We start from the raw sequence: 20022 nt of genomic DNA on the forward strand, positions 1-20022 counted from the left end.
GTGTGGAGGAAATGGGAAAGTGGTGAGAAGCATGCAAAACAGCCTCGCAGCATAAAAACAGACTATACTGTTATAGTAGAGCCTTGGAAAGATGATGCTGCTGGACCAAGGGCACTTTTAAGGAACAGAAAAATAATTGCCTAAGTGAGAATCAAGTATCACTTTTATGTGGAAATGAAACTTGATCTTAGCCAGAAGGCCAAGAAAAGATGATGTGTAGAAATTATCAGTTTTCAAAGCCCATTTAAAGGTACAAAGCACACAGGATCCTGCAAGTTCTTCATAGAATCTGCCAAGAAGCACAATCTTTGTATGATACTGTCCTGTGCCAACAAATACCCTAGTTGTTTGGAAATCCTTCCATGAAAAAAAGACCTATCTAAATTTGCTTAATGAAGTCATTACTAGAGAAGACACAGATGTAATGATCACTATAAAAATAAGGGTTGACTCTTTCTGATCTAAGGGACCAATCAGTTGAAATATCAAGTCCCCAAATTCTTTTATAAAAATTCTTTGCAGGATTCTGTGCACCTTGTACCCTTAAATGGATTTTTCTAACTGATAATTTCTACATGTAATCTTTTCTTGGCCTTCTGACTAAGATCAAATATTGTTTCCACATAAATGTGATGAGGAACATGGACATTAAAATCTCACAGTAGCTACTGTGCTGACATAGGGAGAGAGTGGCAGGAAGTTGCCAAGGACAGTCTTAGGGTCTTTCAGTTCAACAATGTTTTGCTGTCCATCCAAAGACAGAGTGTCCTTTTATCGCATACCTCTCAGCTTTAACCGTCTGTATAGCCCTGGACATTAAGTGCTCCCATGACTCTTAATGGGGGAGAAGAAGCATTGTGTTCTGACCTGCTACTTGCTTTACTGGCATTAGTACTTATTTGCTGGCTTCCATGTATTATCCAGTTTACATATGTGCATACACACAGCATCACACATATGTGTACATAAGTACATCTACATATTCTTGTCAATATCTATAGACAGGCACACATGAATACTGAATGTTCATTGTAGGCAGGGACTTTTGCTTGTTTTCCTTTGGAACTCACTCATTTCCAAATGCATAGTGAATCATACCCCGAAAAGGGATAGCCCTTTTCATTTGTTATGCAATCTGCTTGTTTAGCTCACTTTAAATATCACATTATGATTATTAACCAAGCTTTTATCTTTACTATCACAGATTGACACTCTAGGAAAGACGTTACCACTATTCCACTGCATAATGTTGGAGTTGACCCTTTAATTGCTGAAAGATCTTACCCAGTCACAAGCCTTGAGTGATAGAGCTGAAGTATGAAGCCAGACCTAATCCCACAACTAGAACACGTCCCTTCCAGATCCTCTGTCTCTACTGAGATAGTGCATGGCACGCATCAACTCAGATGCCTGCCAAAGAAAGCCTTCAGGCTTTAGCAGACATGCCATGCTTTCTTCTTAGATTAGTTGTGAGATAAGTACAGTCACTATAACCAACAAGAGTCACTGATCAGGGCCTTAAAATCCTTAGGTTAATTTTCTCCTAATGTAAAATATTACTTTGTCAATTCATCATTGAGAAGGCTTTAAAATTGTTTTGGAGATGTGTAGGTGAGACTTCAGTTTCTCTCAAAATCACCTCAACTGGTGAGATTTCTCCAGAGAGAAAGGGTGACTGAGGGTCACCCTCAAAAGGGAATGAAACCAATGTACCAAGGACTGTAGAGCCTCTCTTTCTGTTTTGGGGATGGGTCAACTGATATTCCCATTTTCCTCAGGAAATCTTGTTAATTCATACATCTTAGGACCGAGAACTCACAGAAACTCACTATGCTATCAATCTGTTCAGCAGAAGAGACAGAGGAGTTGTGATGAGAATTGTGAAGCTGTAGGATTTGACATGACAGACACTATCATACCTCACATGAGGAGCATGTGTCAGGATCCATAGCAGGGAAGACTCTAGAGACAGACATACCGAGAATAGCATTTGAAAAGAATGTTCTTTTAGACCATTTTTGAGGGTTCACATTGACGCTTCCACTATGCAGTACAACCTAACACAGAAAAGCATAAGGAACTTTGAACTATATACACCTCACTTTGAACATGTGTATTTGCGGGACAGGATTGAGGATACATGAGTGTGTGTTGGAATAAAACTACTTTCCCGATAAAGATTTTTCTTTATTTTTGATGAGCATGTCTCAGTGTGAATAACATGTCAGTATCTAGAAAACCTCTGTTTTTATCCTCTATACTCGGAGCAAGTGTGTGTGTGATAACTTTTTATCTTCAGAACTCTAGAGGAGCAATTTAAACCCCAACTTGTATTTTTGTGTATTGCTCTAAAGCAACACAACTTTCTTTCACTCTTACGTGTCTTCAACTCCCCGCCCCCCAAATAGCAGGAAGTAAGCAAATGTGCTTACAAAAATCTGCACATTTGGAGTATAATATAATGGATATTCACCAATCTACTCATTTAATGAAACACATTAAATATTGCTAGAGCAGTGTAGATACAGAGATGAATACAGTAACAAAGAACACATGGTTAAAAATGGAGAAAAGCGTTCCCTCTGGCTAAGAAGAAGAAACAGGGTAAAGTCAGAGGACAAGAGAGGTTCTGTGCTCACCAGGTATATGGACAGGGGGTGGGGCAGCAAAAGGGCATGTTCAACATCACAAGGGAGAGGGGAAAGCCTCATTCCATGTTGTTGAGATAATTTAATATGACAGAAACATGGAATAGAGTAGAGAAAAGTGAGAGACAGACTATCTATATCATAGATGGAAAATAAAGACCAGACCTGTAAACACTTCCTTTCAAAAGTTTTCTGGTTCCAGAGTCTTTTGTTTGTTTTTTGTTTTTGTTTTTTGTTTGTTTGTTTTGTTTTTTGCCTTAGCCTACTTGTGTGGGAGTGTCTCTATGAAAGTCTCCTCATGTTACTGAACTGAAAGAAGTTTTGTTTTTCCTTTCAGCAACCCCTTCTTTACTTGTTTCTATTTCAGAACATTCCATGTAAAGCACAGCTTCAATGCCTCCATGTTCACAGACCCCTATGCAGCATATCTCCAGTACAACATTAACTGAAAGGTCTGTAGCAAGACAGGAAGGAGCCCGCCAAATAAGGCAGACCAAAGTTCTGGAAGAAAAACTGATTTAATGATTTAAACAAATGCCTTGGCAAAAAAAAATTGAATTTAGCCTATGAGTATTCGATCTGAAAGTCAGATTGTCCTTTATGCTATTACAGACTGCTTAATGCATAAGCAACACACATTTTATTTTGTTAAGAATTATTTCTTTTTTTTTTTTGCTTCTGTGAGAGTTCATAGCACTCACAGGCAGGCATGATTCACCATGGCCTACACAGCTAAGCTCATGTTTAGGAGACATTGCTGGAAAACCATACCCATAGGAAACAAGAAATCAAGCTGTCAAAAAAATCAACAGTGACCTAACTACTTGGGTAAATACAATAAATTTCTGGCAGTTAGGCCAGAAGAAAGACTAGGCTGGCCCCAGGGATTCTGCGGATAGGAACTTCCTCATCTAGTGGGAGAAACTGCTCTAAAAGGAAGAAGGGCAATTTATCTACACAGCAAGGCCAATCTGCCCTACATCTTAGTCACAGCCTGCCTGCTTGAGACATCCTGGAAAATCCCAGTTACATGGAAGCCAATAAAAGTTAAAATCACATTTCTCCTTGTACATCCTTACTCAGTGTGCTTAACAGTCACTTCTGTTGGGAGTCTAACGAGGACTTTACTGCCACAAGTCTACAGAGACATAGGCTTTCCAGAGATTTTCTTTTTCTCCTTTTTCTTCTGCTTTACAAGACTCTCAGAAAAACAGCTTCCTTGTCTTCCTAGGACATGGCTGGACTGAGTGGTGCTGGAGCTTACATGGAGTACACAGAGGTAAGAACATGTGTCAGGTTAAGGTAGCCATACCCAGAGTGAAGAAAACAATGGTAGAGGATTCGAGGAGTAGAGAGCATCAGTAGCTGAGCTGCCTTCTTCAACTTAGTCCTGCTCAGAATTTGAACGAGTATTATTTGACATATAAAAGGTCACTGGTGACCCTGTGCTGCCTTTGAACTCAATGGACTGGGCTGCTTCTACTAAATGACAAGACCACATCTGCATAGAAGAGGTCAGTTTAAAATAAGTACTGTAAAGATGTGATTAGAAATAAAATATTTAGCAGTAAGAGACTTATAGTATTAATATATTCAACTGCTACTATAATTTGTTCGTTACTTAAAAAACATTCACTATTTAAATAAATTGATTATTATGCTTTCTTAGTTTTATCATATTTTTATTCATTTATTTTGAATGTGTGCATACACATATGCCACAGAGTGACTATGGAGGCCTGTCCCAGAGATCAAAGTCAGTTATTTGTCTCAGTGGCCTGTGAATTACCCACTCTGCCAATTTGCTGCATTATCTTAAATTCTTCTTAAAGAGTTATCCAAGACATAATGAGAAACTAAGTGGAATTCATTTATTCGTTTGGATATTTAATTTACTGTGTCACAACTTGAATATCTTAGCAGTTGACTCAAATATTTTAGTAGAAGAAGGAATAGCCAGAGCTTTTCAACACAGACTTCAGAGAAAATGAGAATAAGGAATTGTTTATAAGGATTACTTGTTTCATAAGTAGGCCTTTCCTAGAACCCAATGATTAAATATCTTTGTATTTACTATGATATCAGATGACTAGCTGAAGAAAAACTGAAAAGAAAAATCACACACAAAAACTTACTCCAAATATGAACACCTTTGTGTTTGTTTGACTCTGCTTGGTTTTAATAAGTACCTGAGGCATAAAAACCATGGTTCAATGCTGAGTGATCTATCTAGAAATGCCTGGTGATAGGGTTCTTTCAAAAACTCTTTCTAGCCCTGTGCTCTATCTTCTCTTCTCAACGTCTCCAGTTATAACTACTATTTCAGAATCCTGTACATAGGTACTCCTATGGTTACAAGTAGACTTTCTTAAAGATTTATAGAGAAACCTTACACCAAGAGTTAATGTGTTTTAATTTTTAATTCTTATTATTATTCTTTTTATGCATAGAGAACATTGCTGGGAGGTTGGAGGGTGCATTGGACACCAGATCCAAGATCGTGGGAAGTTTGCTACTTACAAGTTTTGTATCACAAATAGGAAAATTAGTGAGGACCCACAGTTTACATTTCCAAGCATGATGTTGCGTGTTAGGATGTTAGGATACTTATCATGGGGGGGGGATTGTGAATCCCCAAAAGTGGTCTAGTGCTCAGGGTGCTTTACCCCTCACAGTCTCCCTTGGGACATGATAATGCTATTGAGGAGAATCACTAGTTTAGAATCAACCTCAGGGCGTCTCTACCTTGCTGAACTCAGAGCATGCTGGGTAGGAACAACTCATAGCATTTTTCAGACCATGGACATTTTGTGCTTACTCAGTTCTAATCCAGTATGGGTCCGGTTTCTTAGAATCAGTCCCCAAAAGAGAAAGTTCAATAATAATGCCAGGCACTTGGTTTTTGATGTCATACTTTCAGTTTAGTCAAATGGCCTCTTGTGGTAATGAGCTACTATTAACCATTCTGTTTATTCTCCAGCAGAAGACTGTCCTTAGAATGTGGTCTGATGAGAACATGACTCTAAATTAGGTGGAGTTTAAGAACAAAGGACAGACATGTCCTTTGTAAAATGTTATCAAACCCTGAAACACTGAGACATAAATAAGTTGGCAAAATCAATTTATTAATCGTTTCTAGTGAAAAGGAGTCCTTGAAACCCCATGCTGATTGCCAGTCATTTCCTCCAACTACTTTTGGTGAAGACCAATGAAGTCTGAACAATGTTTCTTGGTTGTTCATGAATGGCTTTCAGGGTGTGGCTTATGGTATTTAAACACTGATCATGGAAACTGAGCACAGAATTCAGGGCTGCTCTGATCACCCAGTTTATTGAATCACTTAATGACTTGGATAGGTTGTATGTAGGCTATTTGAATTACATCAAGAAAGCATTCTTTTCTGTAAGCTTTCCTGGAGGTGGTCCATTTTGCTAGATGGCAGGCAGTTTCTAAAACTTTAGCCCCTTTGAATGATTATCTCAATCCCTAGGTAGAAAGTAACTGAAGACAGGGATTTTAGCTCTCATTATGCCAATAACTTATCAGTCTAAACTTGTGTTCTAATGTTCCACCTAAAAAGGCTGGCTAAAGTGCATAGGGTCAGATAATCTCTACCCACTTCTATAACATACTTATGTAATGGTCATAACAGCAGTTAATTCATTCATAATTTGCAATCAATTTGATGCATTTTAGCTGTATGTGTTGGTCTTGCTTGCTTACAATTTATTAGTAAACTATTTCAGTACCTAATTAAAATAAATGACAGTAGATATATAGGATATTAGATTGGTCCATCAGCTTGTCCCTGTGATGATGTTTTTGTGTATTTTGGGAATCAAACTCAGGGCCTTGTGCATGCTGAGCATATACCACAAAAATATATATTGGCAACCCTTTTAGCAAATATTTTAACAGAACACAGGATTAGGCTAAATCAGTTAGGTTTTTGAAGATCAGAACCGCTTCTCTTTATTTTATTGACTGCTTAATCTCAACTTTTCATTATTATTAAAGTGTGCTGCACCAAGAAGAAAGGACTTGACAAATTCTCTTGAACAAAAGATAAAGTGCTTGGAAAAACAGAGACAAGAGGTAATGTAGAAATATTAGATAAAGTCACCTAGCAATGTATTAAGACTGAGAGTAAAATAAGGTTTCCTTAATGTCTTATTTCTGTCATTAAATGACAGTACTTATGTCTAGAATACTGGTCTACACTATTTTAAAAGAAAAAGCTTTTAGAAATTATGTTTGTACTATGACAACTGAAAAAGTATTGATGTTATGAATGTGGTGGTTAAAACCCAGCTTTTGCAACTGTTGATATTTTCACCATGTGCATCATGGGAGCTTATTGCCAATGACCTTATAAACTGGCACATGAAGAAATTAGATTTATTAAAAGCTTAAGCACAGTGGATTTAAGTTCAATGACTTCCTGTATTGATCACCTTAAGGAATGTGAGTTATAGATACCTGTCAGGGGCTGGAGAAAGAGCTCAGTAGTTCACATACTTGTTGATACGATAGATGACTCAGGTTCAATTCCCAGAACCACATGATGGTTCTTAACCATCTATAACTCCAATTCCAAAGGATCTTATGGTTCTTCTGATGTCTGATGCCTGGTTCACATACATACATGTAGGCTAAATACCCAAATGGATAAAATAGCAATTGAATGTTAATCTTTAAAAAAAAGTACATAAAGTACAATGCATTAGAAGAAATGTGATTTCTAACACACTGCTGGGAATTAACAAATGTCTTTAGTTGTATTGTTGGTATGTTCCCAATTTAATGGGTGTTAGAACGCTTCCTGACAGAGGAGGTAAAAAGCAAAGTAGATACATCACACATGAGTTCTGTGGCTCTTTTGCTGACTCATTCTGTGCATTTCAGCTTCCTTGTTTTCTTCTTTAGAACCTTCTTCTCCCCTTTGATGCTGGGTAATTCTGTGTCCTTCTGGAAAATCACTAAGCTATTGCAGAATGTCACTTGCATGGCAATGTACCAAGTATCTTCATAGTCTACTCTACAGCTATATACTAAGTAACTAAGAGCTTTCAGGACAAGGATTATCTAGTGATTGTCACTCTGGATTAGGGTTTTTGGGTTTGTTTTTATTTAAGTGGAAATTTTGGATTTTTAATTATTTAAATTTGACTTTACATATTTTTGGACATTGTGGCTATCTTCTTGATATCTACTTCATATTGCTAACTGTAGAATTTTTTTTCAACACAGAATTATAAACTTTTCTTACCAGAAAATGAAACACATACCAAGATGTTTTTTCTTTAGTAAGCAAAAAGTTTTAAATGTATTTCTGAATACTGTCTTATAACAAAAATTACTCCCCAAAAATCCAAACTTTCAGAATGATTTTATTTTACATTCATCCAAAAGGAATCAAAAATATGTCTGTATCCTAAAGTATGTCACTGCAGGCAAATGACACAATTAGTAGAGTTTGTACTTCAAGATAAATTCTTTGAAAAGCTATAACAAGAATTCATTCTGATAGATATAGTAAACAAACAAGAAAAATATGGAGAGCCTTCATCTGATAATAATTCTTACAGAATATAAATGCCTACAAAGTTTCACCAGATTCTGGTTGCATTAAACAAAGATGGAAAAGTAACTAAAGTAGAAAATTTCTAATGACCATCTCAGCTGACTTGTCAAGACATGGCTTAATACTTATTTTTCTTTTAATTCATGAACCAGTTATTGAGATATGAGAATGTGTCCCTCCAAATTCCCAGCAGGGGTGTTATGGAGGACACAGCCCAGCACTGCTACCTACAGTTTGAGGCGTTCCCTTGGCTTGTGGGGGCCATCATTCAGAGGAAGCCAGATCCTTGACTTCACCACAGAAAAGAAATTCCGGGTTAGGCAGGATGAAGTTGAATTGAGTTTATGACAAAAGAAGTTGAACATAGACTTAAACAATAAGAAAAGAAGTTTTAAGGGAAAGAGTAAGCTACACTCCAGAATGTGGGTGTAGGCTCCTCATAAGAGAGCTGTGCTTACTTTCCAAACAGTAGCTATGTAAACTATTTTGGTGACTCAAGTTACAACCCACAGATCTGCATTGAAACATTCTTTCCTTTACTTGATTTGAGGAGACAGGTTATAGGATGGCTCTTCAGGTGCCTTGGGCAGGACTGTACACTGATAAAATAAATAGGGGGTCATAAAGTTTGCAAGAAAGAAGTTAAGACACACCTTTGTTTCCGCTGTAAATGGAGTTTCTAATGAGATTCCTAGATAACTGTAGGCTTTCAGCTGGGAAAACAAAAATCCATTCATGCTCAGGCCTTGAGTATGGTCCTTTGAATAATCTTACTTGAAACCTCTTTAAAAGGAAATTTGTCTTTTTCAGTCTTACAGTAGATGTTGCAGTTCTTGGTTCATGATTTAGCTCTTGAAAGCCTCCCACCAGACTCTAGGTGAGAGGCCGCTTCTCTACCCAGGTCCTCACAACCCACTCTTTCTAACCTGACCTCAGAACTATCCCAGTCCAACCAGAGCTTCCTTCTGGAGCTGCCTTTATCCACGGCTTTGAAAATCCGTATAAGTTCAAATAGTGATCTCATGTTTTCTAAACTTCCAAATAGACTGAAATCTTTTGTTGCATCACCAATCTTTAATAATTTCAGCTCCTGGATGTCAATCAACAATGGGACCAGCAATTTCGAAATATGAAAGAGTTATATGAAAGAAAGGTAAGAAATTATTTAATTTTGGTAGGGCCAGAAGAGAATTTTGTGAATCCTTAACTACTGGCAAACAAGGAACTGAGCTCTACCATCATGATTGGTCTCTTCATTATGACGATTCAGTGTCAGATAATTGCTGAAAAGGTAGCATAGGTTCTGTCCCAAGAGTTCTCCTGTGGGCTCCCAGCTCTGAGTTGTTATTACCAAGTGAAGGCTGAGGTCTTGTCAGTGAGAAGTCCATGAGAAATGAGCTACCTTCTACACATAGAGAAGCAGCGGTAAGAGACAGAGTGGAAGGGAAATGCCCTCTTCTGCTTTCTCTAAAGCATATGCAGTGGAGAAGCTTTTTAGCCAGAACGGAACTTTTTGGGGAATTTCTTAAAGATAAGTTAAAGTCGTTGTTATTTGATAGCACTCCATTTTCTAAAAGGCAGAAGAAAGTAAATTCCCCTAAATAGTTGAGAACGAAGAAAACTGACCACAGTAATACAACAGTCCTTGCGTTTTCTTCCCCATTTGAGAGTTAAATTTAGAAACAGGAAGATGGAGTCACACTACAGTTATCTGGCGACCTAGTTCTATCCATGCTGGCTCCAAATTGTAACAACAGTGTTCCCAGAAAGAACTTCCCAGAGTGACCAGTGAACCCAGAGGTTATAACAAGTGCAGTTCTCAAATTGGAGGAAGAACCATGTCTAAGGTTCTCTTTCAGAGATTAAATTTGTCAGGAGGCAGAGAGGCAGATCCCAGGCCTGGATGGTTCTACCTGTTTCCTGGCCACCTGCGGCTTTTTCTCACCCCTTACCTTCTAGAGGCCACGTACATCTGGAGAACTGAGAGCCCTGCCTTCTGTGTTCTAGCTCCTCCAGGTCAGGAAGTAGGGGTGGCTTGGAGAAAGGATAGATGAGCAGGACCTTCTTTTGGGGATAAATTGTGTGCTTTCTCTGCAGAGCAAGCCCCCTTGAAAATGCAAACTGTAGGGAAAAGCTCTTCCCCAGGGTCCTCCTGAATTGCTTGGGGCGAGGCGCTTTTGATCCTAAGTGCACTGGGCCTGACACCTGGTGTGATTGTCTGCAATTGTCTCTGATGATCCCTTAAGGTCCTGGAGCTAAAATCTAAACTGGCGGCCGCAGAAAATACTCACACCCTGGAGAAGAAACCGAAGCAAAGTGTGACAGAGGGCGACAGGCAGCTCGAGGTGGGTGGCCTCTGGTTGAGCAAGGTCGGATTTTGAAAACTGGCTCCCTAAGGAACCACAGACAGGCACAGTGCCCCAGAATGGATGGGGTGGGGGTGTGGGTGGGGATGGGGGTGGGGAATTTGGGAGGGAGGAAGGCGCGCCTCCAGTGACCAGGAAATGAGAAGGTAGTTGATTGGATGAGAACCTTACAGGGCTTTGCAACCTCTTCTTTGACTCCCCTCACTGCCCCCTCCCCCTTTTTTTCTTTCTTTCTTTCTTTCTTTCTTTCTTTCTTTCTTTCTTTCTTTCTTTCTTTCTTTCTTTCTCTTTCCTTCTTTCCTTCTTTCCTTCTTTCTTTCTTCCTTCCTTCCTTCCTTCCTTCCTTCCTTTCTTTCTTCCTTTCTTTCTTTCTTTTTTTCTTTCTTTTTTTTTTGCTAAAGACAAAGTATCCCTAAGTCTAGCAGTCTTAACTCTCTTGTCCAGAATTGTTTACTCACGCCAGGCTGGCCTTGAGCCTTCCTGCCTAAGGGTCTCAAGTGCCGTGGTTATAGAAGTCAGCCTTAAGAACACGGGGCTTCTGAACCCAGACTTCTGACTGCAATGAGAGGGGTTTCTCCTGAGGCAAGCTTTGTCTCCTGTCGTTGGACTTTATGATACGATACGGTTTATGAAAGGCGGACTGAAGCTATAGTAAGAATAAAAACAGGCTTAAGTATTTGCAAGGAAAGCTTCTCACGACCATCCACTTAAGTGCAGAAGTCCAACAGTATTGTTAGCAGAATGTCTAAAGTGAAGTCTGTGTCCTGGTGTCCCTGACACTATTCTCAATAGGAAAATCAAAGTAACAATTCATTGTGAAAACCTGAGAAAGGAAATGTATTCAGTGTGTGTACCCACATTGAGAAGAACACAAGAAAGAGGTTCAGTGACCTTCAAGTTCAAGTTCTGAATTCTGACATGACAATCGGTTTTAAACAAAGGTCAAGAGGTGTTCACCACTAAGCAGTCCTGGTTATCTTAGTCCTGTGTCTGTTGCCGGATACTTACTGATTCATTGCCCTCCTCTAGTCTACCTTGTGAATCTGAGAAATACACACACACACACACACACACACACACACACACACACACACACACATCCCTGTGAAATCTCTTTGGCTGGCATCCTTAGGAACCTTATCTCAGTAGTCTGACAGTCAAAGGGAGGGCTTGTATGTCTCTCTGAGTATCTTCACTCCTGCCAGGAACAATACTTACCATGCCGTAGCCCAGGTTTGCCCACCTTGGTCAGGTTACTGTCAGTGTGAACCAGGAAACAAGGCTGTGACAATTCCCTTTCTGCCACGCAGCACACACTCACTTCCTTCTCCAGATACACCCTAGCTAGGAATTTCAGTAATTTTTTCTTTATGTACTTGGGAACCTTTTCTAGATGTAATACAATAATCTCTCTTAACCTCAGTTAAATAGAAAATGATTAACTCATCTAAGTACATAGGCCCAGGCCCTTGAAGTGCTAATGAGATGTTTCCCTTTTAAAGAAAGTAAGTTGCTTGAGATTGTGACTGCCAAATTAGTGGTCATCTCATTATTACTTCTCATCTTGAGTTATCTATATTCTGCAATATTTATTTTTCTAGACTGAGTTCATTAATGGTCCGATTTTCTCCATAGAACTTTGTGATCTACGGTATGAAATGGAGGACTAAGAGACATGAGTCAGGATCCTCAGTTGTGTAAAACAGTGAACTTCTTGGAGATTGTCTGAGGCGCTGGCAGTCAGAGGCTGGATTTTTGCCTTTTCATTACAGCAACGACAGTGCTATACTCTGAATCTGTAACAGAGTTCCTTACTTGTCTAAAATTTATTGTCCTTGTTTCTGGTATGAATTGTGCAGGATTGGCCTTGAGCTTTTTAATATCAGTTTATTACAGTGATACCCTTCCCCTTGTTTTAGGCCTTTTAAATGTTTTAAACCAGTTCCTTAGGAATAGGAAGTAGATTATGCACCACACCCACTGATTTGACTATTGCATATGAGGATTAAGGTCTTAAATTTTTACCTGGAGGATCACCACAAAAGCATCAAGTTTTGATACATTCAGTAACCTGTCCCCCATCCAGAGAATATTGCTCAAAAGGAATGTTAGAGCAAACCTTGAAGGTCTGGTTTGCTTATGTTTGGGGGATGACTATCTGCCAGAAGCAGCCAGTCTCTGAGGATTTCTGTCACTTTGGTAATTTTTGATTTGGATCTTGTTTTCTTGTTCTTTTCTTCAGAAGGAAAAAGACATCTTAAGGAAAGAATTACAAGCACTGAAGAAGGAGAACAAGCTGTTGAAGGAAAACAATGCTGTGGCCAATCGGAAGAAAGAGCACTATGCCTGTGAAATCAAACGCCTCAATAAGGTACCAGATCAGGTGAAGCAAGGAGGGTCCAAGTGAAAGGCCCAGCAGTAGTTCTTCTGAATTACAACAGAGCCAGGGCCACAGTGAAGTTCTGCTTGCCTCTGCTGAGGATGAACTTTCCAGTTTACACAGAGCACCTAGCCACAGCATGGAGCCATAATAGGCTAGGATGCTTTAGGGAATTTTTGTTCCTGCCAAGGAACAAGAGAACAAGAGAAATAATAGTTGTCAGGAAGAACTTTATTTTAAAGAACCACATAACTGCACGGGGTGCTTGTGAACAATAACGCATATTTTGGTCAACCACAAAAGCTTCCTGGGGAAGCAAGCTGTCCTTTAAAGTGATAGCTCCGGAACTGGGCATGATGCATGCGAGATGTATGGGAGGTTGCTCAGGGCCAAACTCAAGACTGAGACGTCTGCTGTCTGGGGAGCAAACCTGAATCCACTGTGAATAGGAACCGGCCACAGAAAGAGGCTTTGGGGGCCCACAAGAGACTCAATAGCTAAGCTCAGAGGAGAACTGAATCTCTATAAGAGGATGACGATGAGTGTGTGAATGTGGGCATATGTTTGTATATGTGTGCATATGTATATATGTGTGTCTGTGTATATATGTGGGCATGTATGTGTAGATATATGTGTGTAGTAGATATGTATGATATGTGGATGTATGTGTGTTTATGTATATGCATGATATGTATATATGTGTATATATGTCTATACATGTGGTATATATGTATTATATGTGTGTGTGTGTTTGTGTATGTATATTGTGATGTGGGCATGTGCATGTATGTATATGTGTGTATATATGTGTATGTATATAAGTATGTGCATATATATACATGTACAAGTACATGTGTATATGTGTGTATACATTTGTGTATATGAGTGCATGTATATTTGTATGTGTTTTGTTTCATGTACTAATGTAATATTCTGGGGAATGAGAAAACTAATTTAGCATAAAATCATAAATCCTATACTGCTGTTTTTCCAAGAGCTAAGCCAAGTGTAAACACAGGCATATTGAAGACTGTGGATAAGTTAAGATATGCATCACTTAATTAGGTATTTTATGACCAAATTAACAGAAATGACCTACAGCAAAAGAAAGTAGCAGCCTGACCTCTAAAATGTGTTTAAATGTGTTATACATGGACTGCATGCCAGCTCATACTCAGAGACCCCATTTAAAGACCCCAGTGAGCTGTGTGCTGGTGTCTTTGACAGGATGTTTACTAACCAGACTTGGCATTAAGTCTGCTTGCAGCACAAGTCATTCTTCAAGAGAAAACAGGAGGTAAAGAAGGTAAAGAAAGACTTCATCCTTCAGAGAGATAGAAAATGTTCAAGGAAAATATATGTCTTTTCCTTTTTATCCTCTACTGGAAAGATTACTCTACAGAAATCAGAGAATGTACAGTAACTGTCATCACATCTGAGCTCTGGCTTGTTTTACCACATGAAGGCAAAAAAAAAAAAAAAAAAAAAAAACAAAAAAAAAAACAACAAAAAAAAAAACCAACCAACAAAAAACAAAACAAAACAAAACAAAAACCCAAACAACAAAAACATGTAAGTAGCCAAGAGTTTTGTATTTGGGTTCATTTCATTTCCAAGCGCACGTGCTGTTTTCCTGCAATTAGTGATTGTGGCTGACAGAACCTATTTAAATTCAGAGACATAGGCACTGCCTTGCACAACTATAACTTCAACACTTGGGTGGCAAAGGCAGGAGGATCTATTGTAACTTCAGGCCAGCCTGGTCTCCATAGCAAGCTCCAGGTGAATCAGGTGTGTCTCCAAAAAAAGTAGATTTTACAATTTGATACATAGAAACACAAAAGCTCATCCAGAAAAAAATAATCCTAACAAAATTCACATCTTTAGACATGAAAATATTTTCAACAAATATTTTTCCTTCTTACCTCGATTAAAATTATACACCCTCACCCCAGATACAATCTCCTTTAATTTTTTTCCTGGCATTTCTGAATGTCACCATGTACAGAATGATGTCTAACATTTATCAACCCTTATTTAGTGGTCCACTGTTAATTGTGAGTTCCTTGAGGTAGGCTTGGGCATGGTACAAGCCCTGGTTACCACAGTGCGGTTCACAAATAGAGTATGTGGCCACAGTGCATGTGAGGGCTTATAACTATGCCTTGTTTCTCTTTAAGCAGAAGAAAAATAAAGTTGTAGGATAAAAACATATTATGTTAGTATTTATTCACATAACAGTGGCTGTAAAATAAGTTTTATTATGTATCTTCATGGAGCAAAACCCACAACATATGTAATAACCAATTTCTGATCTGAGCATCATCATTTAAAAGATATCACGTTAACATAACCCAGAATTTATTGCTCCTGATTCATGATTCATGATAAGGAACATAAAATTAAATAAAATCCCCAATATGCTTAAAACCCCAAAAGATTTCAACCCACTCTGCTCAACTGAAAGTGTCTCTTAAAAGCCTAGATGTGAAGTGATAATGAGGTGCACAAGTTAATATTATTATTAGTAGTAATAGGCTTAAATTTATTTGTTTATTTTTATTTATATGTGTGTGCCTGTCTGTCTTTTTTGTGTATCATGTGTGTAAACTCCCCTCAGATTTCAGAGGAGGGCACTAGACCTCCTGGAACTGAAGTTACAGGTGGTTGGGAATAGCCTGATGTGAGTTCTAAGAACTAAACTCCAAAGCTCTTAAGTGTTCAAATGCTTGGATTTTTATGATGAATATTATTCTTTTCTTATTTCTTTTTTTAAAACTATTGCAATAAATATGGTGATATTTTGAGTATACCTCAGAACATGAATTTGGGAGCAACCTTTTGCTGCCTGCTAACCCAGAGAAACAAGGGTTAAAAATAACAACAGGAGCAGATAGTAACACAAATAATTAATATGAGCTTTACAAATGTATTCATGTTCTTAATTCAGTTCATTTGCTTTGAAGAAAATATCCTAGGATTTTGCCAGTATCAGGTTCTTACAGGAATGATAGATATTTAAGGGGAGTGAGAATTGAACGTAATCAGCCGGCGCCATCCAGGCCAAACTCAATTGTCTGCAACCTCATCATTTTGGGAATGGATGGATTGTTTAGTGTGTCAGAAGTGATAGTGGAAAGGACTAATCTAGGACAGGTTCAAGGAAATCGGAAAGTACCAAGATGAAACAAATGTTGATTCAACTCATTTCATTCATGACTCATTTTTAAATTTTCAGAATAGAACTGAGAGGTTACCAGGTAATTAAAGTCAGATGATCTCCAGAAGGAGTCTTGTCCTTGGTCCTGGCTATTCCATTGGCATGTTTGATTGCTGTCACCCATTTGTGTCCCCTCCCAGGACTCCCTCTACTATGGTTCATAGAGCTGTTAATGTTCAACATTATTGTTATTGCCTAGAAGTGGTGTAGAGTTCCTTGGAGAATATGCAATACAGTAGTGTTCTTGGAGTCCCCATTAGACCTATAGTTTCAGACCCTGTGGACTCCCAGGGAGTCTGCTCTTCTAGGTGCCACCAAAATGTGAAAAGCACAGAGAGCAAACACACTGGAGGAAATCAGAGCCTCTGTAGAAGGCTTTTCCTCTTGTCTTTTCTTAGCTAAGGGGACAGGGAGGTCAACATGAGTGATCCCCCTTCAAATAATAGAGGCTGAGTACTATACACATCATCACAGGGAACACAGAGACTTGGAAAATAGGCACACATGCAGAAAACAAGAAAGAGAAAAGCGAGGCAGGCATGTGGAGAGCATAAAAAAATGCCTCCTCTTGTATTGGAGGAGGTTTTAGCAATTATGAAAGAATTACTAAGATGACTGTAAATCTCTTATCGACAGTGTGCTTCATTTTTAATACAGGTTCTTCAGGATGCCTTGACAATCGGGAGCTCTTTGCATTCTGAGGACTTAGGGAAGTGTAAATGCAGGGGCAGCCATGCAGAGATGAGAACAGAGGTGGAATGTCACAAACAGCAGGTAAGAGGCCACAAGTGGTGTGAGCATGGGGCAAGCATGGGGCTCAGTATGATATCTCTGACTGAGTTGCCTTGCAGGTTCCAGTCAGTGTAGTTTTTTAAAAGAATCCTGATGACAATCAGGTTAGCTCAGTTCCTCCCGTCCATTAGTAGAGGACCAAGTTTGCTTCTGGACATCAGCTCCCTCCTCTCACTACTCCATCCTCTCTAAAGCTCACTGAGTGGACTTTGTTACTACATCACAGGAAATAGATGATCTGCAAAATTAAATGGTAAAGTGTGATCTTCTTTCCCATCAAGGACAGGTTTCTGGGTAAATGGTTAAGTTCAGGTTTAATGCATATACTAGCAAGTGTACCCTGGTGTGTAACAGCGAAGAGACAATTAAAACCCGTCTCCTCTGTATCTTAATGGCTCCATTGCCAACATCCTTAATTTACATTTTAACCATTGCTTTTTTATAGCTGCACAACTATAATGATCACACCACCAGGTGCTGCATGAAATACTGCAGTGCGCGGAACTCAGTGACTTCACTTAGCAGCTTTTGCTAGTTAGCTCCAGTTTAGAACTTGAAATAGTGTCGATATTAAACTTCAGTGATCAGTGCTCTACAATGGGGGATAGAAAAAATAATAATAGCATAACAAAATTTAAAATAGGTATAGACATGTTTTAAAAATTATCCATGCTGCTTTGCTTCTGAGCTGCTCATGTGTGCTCAAAATTAAAAAAGAAAAAAAATTGGCTCACCAAACAACCAAATATAATGTTATAATCATAGGTATCTCTATGTTCTACCATGATATATTCTACCATGATCTCTATAATTCATGAAGAGAGGTGAAGAATACTTTAGTTTGGAAAAGCACAAGCAATAGCTTTTTTGGAAATAATTTAAATAATTAACAGGTAAAACAACTTCTCAATCCTGGTTGGACAGACTGAACTCTCAATTAGTCTAGGCTAGTAAAAGAACTTTTGCCAAATATATGCATGTTCTATTGTTAATTTTTTTTTGTTTTTTTAAGCTTCGGCCCTTTTGAATTCTGGTGATTGACACTTGGCTTTTAGGAGGTTATTACTGGGAATGAAATCATCCCCATACATTCTTATAAGGAGATAGAAACCACTAGAAATTCCTTTTAACTTAAGTATATTAAAGAGTTACCCAACACTGGGTCCCAGAGACTATTTGTGAAATAAGAGTTCTTCTGATCTTTTTCTTATGATGTTTATCTTGGTGGAATGAGAGTTTAACTACCTACTACTCAAATACAGGCAAGTTGTTTAGAAGCCGTTTTCTTTGAAGGGCTGTGCTGGAATGTCCCTGCCTTCCAAGGCATACATATTTCTAAATGCCATGCACATGCCGAGTGAAATCCCTGGTTTTGATCAGTGAATTTCCAGATTTAATGGAACTGGTACACTTTCAAGGAAGCCAGTTTCAGGAGGTAGAGTATATTAAATATAAGCAAGTTGAGTGTAGTAGAATATATTAAAAGTACACTCAGGAAATTACTATGCTAAGTAAATACTGAAGTTAATTAAGGAAAGCGTAACTAACGTCCCTTTCTATTAGTTCTGAAGTTAACATACAGTGTGAAGGATTCCATTGTGTCATTTTCGTACATATATTCATGTCTGCCACTCTTTTGCCTGTCTCACTATTCCTGGTGTTCTTCTTCCTCTCAGACACGTCCCTCTTCTCAGAGACTCTCCTCAAATTCTCTCCTCCTCTCAGACACTGCATTCATTTTATGTCACATGTATTCGTCTCATATGATTTTTAACCTCCACCATTTTTCCCTTAAGATTTCTTCCTCTCCTCTCATGACCTTCTATTTTTATATCACACACACACACACACACACACACACACACACACATACACAGACACACACAAACACACACACAGATACACACAGATACATACACACACATACACAGACACACACAAACACACACAGATACATACACACACACATACACAGACACACACAAACACACACACAAATACACACACACACACACACACACACACCTCTTAAATAATGTGGTTTATAATGTAAAGAATGAGAACATTCTACTCGAAAGCTGTGTCAGATTTTTCAATAAGAAGGGAATTAGCATGGGACCTGCTTGATTGGTCATTTAGCTTCAAAATCTTCAGCATTTCAGGAAACAGTAAAGTATTAATTATCCTTCTTTCCTTCTTAATTCACAGTAGATTGTGAATTAAATTTTATTTTCTTGACTCTTTTTCTAGGATTGACATGAAATTCAAAAATTTACATGTGAGTTATTTTGGCAGAATCATTTCTAAAAAATAAATTATTTTATGTAATAAAAATTTAAGTTAAAGGGGATTAAAATGCAATTAGGTAATTTTGTGAAAATTTATTCAATCTAATAAGTAACATAACAATAGGCAAAAAGTTCTAATTGTTTCTGGTGAACAAATTACCCTCTCATTTATTTCTTACATGTGAAGCTTCTTTAATTCATTTATTTGAGCAGAAATTATTTTATTTCCTAACACTTTTCATTCCTACTGTATTAAATTCACTTACTGATAACTTCGTGCTGAGGTTTGGCAGTGTACTTCCTGTTATGGAGCTCTGTAACATATATTCACGTTTGACCTTGTACAGAAAGACTCACAAGTAACTTTTATTCAGATGGCATCTGAAATTTTTAACTTTTATCAATAAATCAACTGTCTAAGCACAATATAGAAAAATTGTGTATATAAGCTAAAAAATACCTTCAGATCTAATATCTCAAATATATTAGAAATTTTCAAGCCATGACAGCCTAATCATTTTTCATTCCCTATCTTCTTTTTTTTTTTATTAACTTGAGTATTTCTTATTTCTTATTGAGTATTTACATTTCGAGTGTTATTCCTTTTCCCGGTTTACGGGCCAACATCCCCCTAACCCTTCCTGGTCCCCTTCTCTATGGGTGTTGCCCTCCCCATCCTCCCCCCACTGCCACCCTCCCCCCAACAATCTAGTTCACTGGGGGTTCAGTCTTAGCAGGACCAAG

The 20022-nt window shown here is 38.3% G+C and overlaps 1 protein-coding gene across 4 annotated transcripts in view; it reads left to right on the forward strand.

Moving 5' to 3' along the window:
* The first annotated feature begins 3716 nt into the window (after positions 1–3716).
* The window catches only part of Tnip3 (TNFAIP3 interacting protein 3), a 40339-nt gene continuing 24033 nt past the window's right edge, over positions 3717–20022 (forward strand). Inside the window, exons 1-6 of one of the 4 annotated variants that reach the window (XM_039108691.2) lie at positions 3717–3927; positions 6666–6743; positions 9320–9385; positions 10479–10577; positions 12841–12969; positions 16856–16972. In XM_039108691.2, coding sequence (XP_038964619.1) covers positions 3883–3927; positions 6666–6743; positions 9320–9385; positions 10479–10577; positions 12841–12969; positions 16856–16972 — 534 coding nt within the window. In that variant the 5' untranslated portion in view covers positions 3717–3882. Of the gene's footprint in view, positions 3928–6665; positions 6744–9319; positions 9386–9542; positions 9658–10478; positions 10578–12840; positions 12970–16855; positions 16973–20022 lie in introns of those variants that run through there. The other 3 variants (XM_008763001.4, XM_039108692.2, XM_063286964.1) reach the window with 3 other exon arrangements.

Source organism: Rattus norvegicus, chromosome 4, assembly GCF_036323735.1.
Source record: "Rattus norvegicus strain BN/NHsdMcwi chromosome 4, GRCr8, whole genome shotgun sequence".
Lineage (NCBI taxonomy): Eukaryota > Metazoa > Chordata > Mammalia > Rodentia > Muridae > Rattus > Rattus norvegicus.